General features: G+C 43.3%; 1 protein-coding gene across 1 annotated transcript; it reads right to left on the bottom strand.

Moving 5' to 3' along the window:
- Positions 1-731: 731 nt before the first annotated feature.
- lratd2a (LRAT domain containing 2a) lies at positions 732-2575 on the bottom strand. Its single transcript, XM_023263013.3, has one exon. The coding sequence runs from the start codon at positions 2085-2087 to the stop codon at positions 1260-1262; it is 828 nt and encodes a 275-aa protein (XP_023118781.1). The 5' UTR covers positions 2088-2575; the 3' UTR covers positions 732-1259.
- Positions 2576-7287: the final 4712 nt, after the last annotated feature.

Genomic DNA, 7287 nt, shown 5'->3' with positions numbered 1-7287 from the left:
AGGTTAGCAGTCATATTGTTAAATCACACACAGGAATTCTTCACAGTCTTCTGACCCCAAAACTGTTCTGGCTTTTACAAACATTAGTAAATTATTTATTAACCATTAACAGGATTCATTTTGACTTCAACTTATGAAACTTGTTTGCTTTTTATACCAGAATAATGGATGAATCTTCAGCTAAAACTGACAAAAAGACAAATAAAGATTCTCAACAACTACTTACTTTAAGGTAACAGGCACTTTTTTATGATATATTAACTTTGGGGTTCAGTCATGCGCTTTTGACTAAGGAATGCACAACATGTATAAACATACATAGAAATGAAGATCTCAAGAGCAAAAAAAAAATGTTTCTGATGTGTTTAGAAGACCTTCCTCTGCAGCAGACGAACAATTATGTCTTTAAACTCGATAAATTAAACTAATTTCCAAGAAACACTTGAGATGGCACGAGGAGCTCTTGAAATATGCAGCACATACGCTCGATCTCAACTGAAATAAAGCAACAGTGCAGGTTAATTGGTGATTCTAAATTGGCTGCCGGTGTGAGAGCGAGTTGTAGTTGTGTTGGCCCTGTGACGGACTGGAAACCTGTCCGGGATGAACCGTGTGTCAGCTGGGATGCACTCCAACACCCCCCCCACCCCTCCTGCTAATGGATGGATGTGTGTTCCAGGAGCTAATCAGCTCCAGCAGCATGGAGAACAAGACTCATTTCAGAAACAGACAGTGATTCATGGTTTACTTAAACTTCGGATACAGTGAACACAGACTCTGATCGGTGCAGCACAGACAACATTTTCCTTCAGATGTGCTGGTGTGAGAATTACCCTTAAAGGCAGAAACAATCCTGCTTGTATCCAGTCAGCAGCTCAGACTCGCTGCTGTCTGGGCGAACCGCACAAAGATCAACACGCTATAAATAAAAGAAACGTTCTCTCTACTTACAGAACAGCTTAAGACAGATGTGTAAAGCTTCTTTAGAAAACTATACATTCTGTGGGGCTTCTGCAGCTACAGATTTAATCAATTTATCTCATGTAACTGAAAGGCCATTGAACAACAGAAGATGTTGAGGACTTTAAGGCAATAAAACTGTCATGAACTGGACCAGAAATCCATAAGTGAAGTATCTCCAGCTGAAACTAAAGGAGTGAAGGCTTTTGCTATAGATTAAAGGCGGACAGATTATGTTCGGTAAAGGCTACTCTAGTTGTCGCAAAGCAGTTGTGTGGCAGAGCATGAGAGGGCGGACATCATTCATCTCCTGGATCTCTACTTTTGATCTCCCCCACGCTGCTGAAATGAGCAGCCAGCTCCTGCAGCACGGCTGTCCTCCCCAGGTGATCGTTCCTGCGCTTCTCCATGATCATGTCCTCCAAACTCTGAAACTCCAGCACGTGCGAGTGTTTGTCCGACATGAAGATTTTCAACCTGTACGGCTGCTTGCCAATCCGTATCTCCCCACCCATTTTGAACTCCCTCTTGCCGAACCTGCACCAGGCTGCGAAGCACTCAGAGTTCCTCCAGCTCAGCTCTCGGTCCTTCAAGCCCACCTGCTCCATGGCGTTCTGCACCACCATGTCCGAGCCGAGCGCTTTGAATTTGTACAAGTCGTTCACAATCCGACACCTCCTGCCTTGGCTGGCGTCCGTCAGGAAGCTGTTTTTCACCTCGGCTCTGTGCAGGTGAACCACCTGGAAGTCGCCCACGTACACGGCCCAGTGCGGGTACTGCCCCGTGGCCACAAACTCCACCAAGTCTCCCGCGTTGCATTTGTTCAGCAGGTTCTCCGGAGAGTAAACCTCCAGGCTGGCCGACTTTGCGCTCTTCTCGTAAATACATTCGTCTCTATTGTACACGGCGCACTCCACCTCGTCGCGCTGGTCGTACTGCTTCTCTTCCTGATTCGGGTCTTTCTCGGTGCCATCGACCGCGCATCCGTCCTCCAGCTCGTCGTCGTCGTTGGAAAATATGTACGAAACGCCGATCCGCGGGCCGTCCTCCGTGTCCACGCCGTTCGGGTCCACCGTGGGAACTTCTGCGTAACTTAAATGTGACAGCCTGTCCATCTGGTTCCCCATGCCGCTGCGCACCCGGTGGCAGCTTGTGTAATACGATCTGATGCCGAGAGCCTGTTACCGGTCGCCAAACATCACCACCATCTGCCACAGAGCCGCACAGGGTAAAACTTCCTCCGCCCTGCACTCGGACGCGGTTTTATCCAAATTACGCATATGAATATCTCCGTTTTCTGCGAACGTTTCGATGGCCTCTTAGTTTCCCATCAACAAGTGGTGCAGGGAGGACAAACTGGTTTCAGATTCAGCGAGCAGAAATATCCCGCAGGTGTAGCCTCACCTGCCGTTTCCCTCTTGCGTAAAGTTCCGTCCGCCGGCTGTTAAAACACGGAACCACGAACTGAAATCCAAATCCTCGACACACACGGGACCCGCTGCCGTGTGTTCACCTACACCGCAGATGAACTCGTCTTCCGTCCTGATAGACGCCTCGCAGACTGCGCAACTACTCCAGGCTGATCTGTGGCTCGGCATCAACAGCGACTCTCTCCAGCCGCACGCAGCTTCGCATTTAAAGCGGTAGTGCGCGTAAATTTCACCAGTGCACCTTTAACACCCGCCTCCGAGCTCTACAGATGAGAACATTTAAAGGCTGTTTTAAAATAAAGTGGGGGTTTTGTCTGAACAGCTATTCTCACACATTTTTTAATTTCATGCATAGGCAGGCTTTGAGTGAAGTTCAGTATAAGCATAAAAGCAGGTTTAGTTATTTAACTCCCCTCCTGAGCACCAGATCATTTTTGTTTCAGGTAGCTGATGATAGTGGCCTTGCTGATCTTTAATAAATAGCAGTAAAATCATTTTACTGGTCTATCAAAATCAAAAGAAATGGTGGAGATGTGTTAATGTAATATTTTGACAACATAAAACCCACCTCTGTGTTCATATTTTCATACTATATTGCATACTTCATATACGAAAATCCAAATTTTCTGTTTACGCTGGTCATATGGAGGATTTTTCATTAATCTGTATTGAAAACAACACAAAAAGTGCAGCATGAGAAGGTGTAAGAGCAGCATCACTGATGCATTCCTCACTACCTAGTGAGGAATAATACTACTACTAGCGATTTGACATTGTTATTTCAGGAATTTAAATGTGGATGATTTTAAAGCTACAGAAAAGTTGTAACTTTTTTAAAATTATTGGCAAAAAGTTTTTAAGAAATATCAAAAATATTTCTGTGTAACATGTACTTTGCAGTTAAAGTAAGAGAAATGTCCAAATTTACAGTCAAAAGTTATTTTTATGGGTAAGCAATACATTTATATTGTTCAAAATGACTCATGAGGTAAGATTCTGCAATGAGGCATCTGCTCTGAAGCAACTAAATCCTCTGGTTGTGCCAGAAGATACCCCATTTTCAGGGTTTTACATTTAGATTTCTAATAACAAAAGTTTTATACTGTTGCCTGAAGCCAATTTATTCTGTATATATTGTATTGACAGTCTACATATATTTGTAAAATAAATAGACATTGTTATGAAGTTGTTTTTTTTTTACACTGTCTCCTCTATATTTAGTTTGTTTACTGGGTAGAAAAACAGACAAATTACACCCTGGATGGGTGAATCCATAAATAGACGAGTGCTGTCCTGTTCCAAATGACAGCGCTCCACAGTGAAGAGCACAGTGAGGGGGTCCAGCATCTGTGGATATTTTTACTGTTCTGACCACCTGTCTGTCCTTGTGTGAACTGAAGCTGCACAGTCATTTGCTTGCTCTCCATCTCCTGGTGGGACCTAATGTCTCCATTACGTTTGTGTCTCGTGGCCTGCCTAGACTCGCTCTCGGTTATGGGCTATTTTCCTCACCGCTGTATCCCACAGGCAAGGGGAATGTGCTCAGTATGTCCCAAAATGGCATACGCTGCTGCAGCGCCTGTGTGAAAACACCTGTCCTGGAAATAGCATGGCTGTGAGTGAGAGGGAGGAAGCTGCTGAGGGATGTGAGCATGTCTGACAGGCTGTAAAAGAACTCAATCCATGAAGAGGAGAGACAGAAAAACCTTTGTAGAGCGGCTGAGCCTGAGTTTGACCTCAGTGCTGAGCTGGATGCCCACTGGAAGGACTGATTACAGCTGCAAAGTCATCAAGTACAGTAGTTTATACAGTTTATACAGGCAGAGAGGCCTCGACTGACACAAAAGACTCAACAGATTAGCAATGAGGCCTTTGGGCAGCATTCGTTAAGACTATCAGGTTAATTAAGAGACTGAGCTTTCTTGGAGCTGCACAGGATCACACTCTGTTATTTCTCTGAAACCCTGCGTAATCCAGATTGAATGCTTTCCCTTGTAGGTAAGATCGAGCCGGGGTCAAAAAGTTCAAATCAGATTTCTTTATGCAGGTTTTCAGGTCAAGACGGGATGAGGCATTACTGAACAACCTCAGAGTGCAAATGTACAATGTTCTGGTTACCTTCTATGGTCCAAAGACATTCATGGAAGGAAATATATGATTCTAAATTAACTGTAAATGGCCTGCTCTTAGAGTTTTTCTATCTTGGTGATACTCAAAGTGCTTTACAGTGTTTCCCAATTCACAATTATACCTCCACACCAGTGGCGGCAGAGCTCCCATGAAAGCTACTCACCTGCCTTCAGGAGCAACTTTGGGTTCAGTGTTTTCCCCAAGGACACTCTGGCATGCAGAGGGGTTCAGGAATAAAACTGTCAACCTTGCAACTAGTGGACAACCCACTCTACCACCTTAGCCACAGTCATCCATGCACCACACTTCTGTCCTAATGCCAGCTACCAAAGCCCCCATGACCCTCTACAGCAGGGCTCACCAACCTTTTTGAACCTGAGAGCTACTTCAAGGGTACTGAGTAGTACGAACGGCACCTTGTTTGATACAAACTTCCTCAATAGCAAACTTGCGCCATCATCTTTAAACAATAATAATGATAATGAAAATAATATGTAAAAAAGACTGTCTGATCACATTTATGTTAATTATTCCTTACAATAATTATTAACAACGACTTCCACAACAATGACGGTAGGAAACGCGCGCGCGCACACACACACACACACACACACACACACACACACACACACACACACACACACACATGGAAATCTGTTCCAATATTTAAAAGTCAGAGGTATCCCATCTCTGAAACTTTGGTAAATATCTTTCTTGGCAGTTTTGTATGAATCAGCATATTTGCAGCATTTTGTTCAAAATCACACCAGTTACATTTCTGTGCAAATTATCACTTCTAACATTTTTAGGAAAACATTAACTGTCATCAAATCATGCTTCATTTGTACAAACCACTACCTTTGTAACATTTTTGAACAATTCATGAACTCTGTCCCATGTTTGTACAAATTATCAGTGATGTAAGAAAAAAAATCAACTCTTTCACATTTTGAAATGAATCCTATCACATTAGTATTAATCACCAGCATTGCAACATTTTTAACAGATCATAACAACAAATCATTACACGTTTTCAACAAATTATTTTTCACATTTTTGTGTAATAGTACGGTGTTTTGAATGGCAACATGTGTTACCTCTTTCTTTGTCTGTAAATGTGTGTTAGTGGGAAGCCTGGCATTGCAGAGCTTATCATGTCTTACCTTTACCTTACAGCTCACAGTTCAGATGGTTCAGTTTCCCAGTGATGTCCGTTAAAAATGCGAGGGCAAGAATCCACTCAGTGTCCTCAAGCAGCAAGGTGTCTTCCCCTTTGGATTGCATGAACTCTTTGATTTCGGCCAACAGTGACAAAAAACGCTGCAAAACTGGTCCCCTGCTGATCCATGGGGTTTCTGTGTGTAGTAACAGGTCACTATGTTCAGCTGACAGCTCCTCCAGCAGCACCTTCAATGTCCTGGTTGTTTGGCTTTGGAGCCATTTATGATCTTCACGACAGGAGTCATCACATGATCAAATCCGGCCACTTTTGTACATACATATGTCCTGCTGGTGAATGATGCAGTGGTAATGTAGGAATGTTGGGAAGTCTGGATCACCTCTGCATCGTACAATGAAGCCTGTATCCCGACCCGTCATGGAGGAGTCACTGAAACAAGCTTTTCTAATGGTACATTTTTCTCCAGGAAGAAACGTATCGCCGCCTAGTAGATGCCAAAGCTGGCTTCTCCTGTCCGTGGTGCGCATACAGTCTATGTGCGCTAGCAGGTGGCTAGTTAGCATGGAAGCTTTGTAGCGGCTAAAGTAGCATCTCTCCACATTGTGCCGCTTTGCCGACGCAATAGTCGCCCCGCAAATAGGACACATACATTTATCTTTCACTGTCATGAAAAAACTCTTCCTCCCAGTCATCGTGAAAATAGTGTTTTCTCTTTCACTTCTCTGTCATGTTTTAGTGGTAAAAACAGCATCTTACTTCCCAAAGCGTCTGCGCCCGGAAGCTTCAGCAAAGAGTGACGTGGTGGTTTGACATGCGCAGTGAACTTTGACTCGGACAAGGAACTTTTACCTTGTTTACACCGAAGACATTTTTGTTTTTAAAAATATATATATAATAAATATTGTGATTTTAAATCTGTATTAATGTAAGTATTTTTGATTCAAAAAGAACAGCAACTATAATTTTTTATAAGGAATTTCATGGTGACTAGTGTTATTTTTAGAACATGTGTGGGCAACTCACATGGTCTCTGCGGGCAACCAGGCGCCCGCGGGCACCGTGTTGGCTATGGTAAAGTGTCTATGGTATAGATATATATTGCAGGTTGTAAATATTGTTAGATCTTTTCTGTATATATTGTTTATATATCTACACAGGCTTTTTGTTTTGGGTGCCCTTGTCTTTTCCTGTGTGTCAAGAACACAAAACACTTCACTATGCATTGTACTCTGTACAACTGTGTATGTGATAAAAACAATTTGATTTGAACGAATGGATGAACCTATACAATGTATACACACAAACGGCGAGGCCAACTTTTTCAAAAGGCCGTAAAGAAAACAGAGAGCAGCATCGGCGCATGCTTCAGTGGACTGAAGTCTTCCAATCACTACGGCATCTCGCTCGTTTAACAGAGTGTCTGCAGTCTGCAAATGATGATGAATCAAATCCATTACACCAGTTCATGGGCTACACACCGCTTTAGTAGTCAGAGGTCCCCAACAAAGTGTTCTCGAGAAAAACTGCCAACAAATCAGACTCACAAAACCAACAATAGGAACTCAATGAAGTACAGACCCTCACAAC

Source organism: Amphiprion ocellaris, chromosome 15 (genome assembly GCF_022539595.1).
Source record: "Amphiprion ocellaris isolate individual 3 ecotype Okinawa chromosome 15, ASM2253959v1, whole genome shotgun sequence".
In the NCBI taxonomy this organism is placed as follows: domain Eukaryota; kingdom Metazoa; phylum Chordata; class Actinopteri; family Pomacentridae; genus Amphiprion; species Amphiprion ocellaris.
The sequence above is the reverse complement of the archived record's forward strand: the minus strand, read 5'-3'. Positions and strand labels throughout refer to the sequence as shown.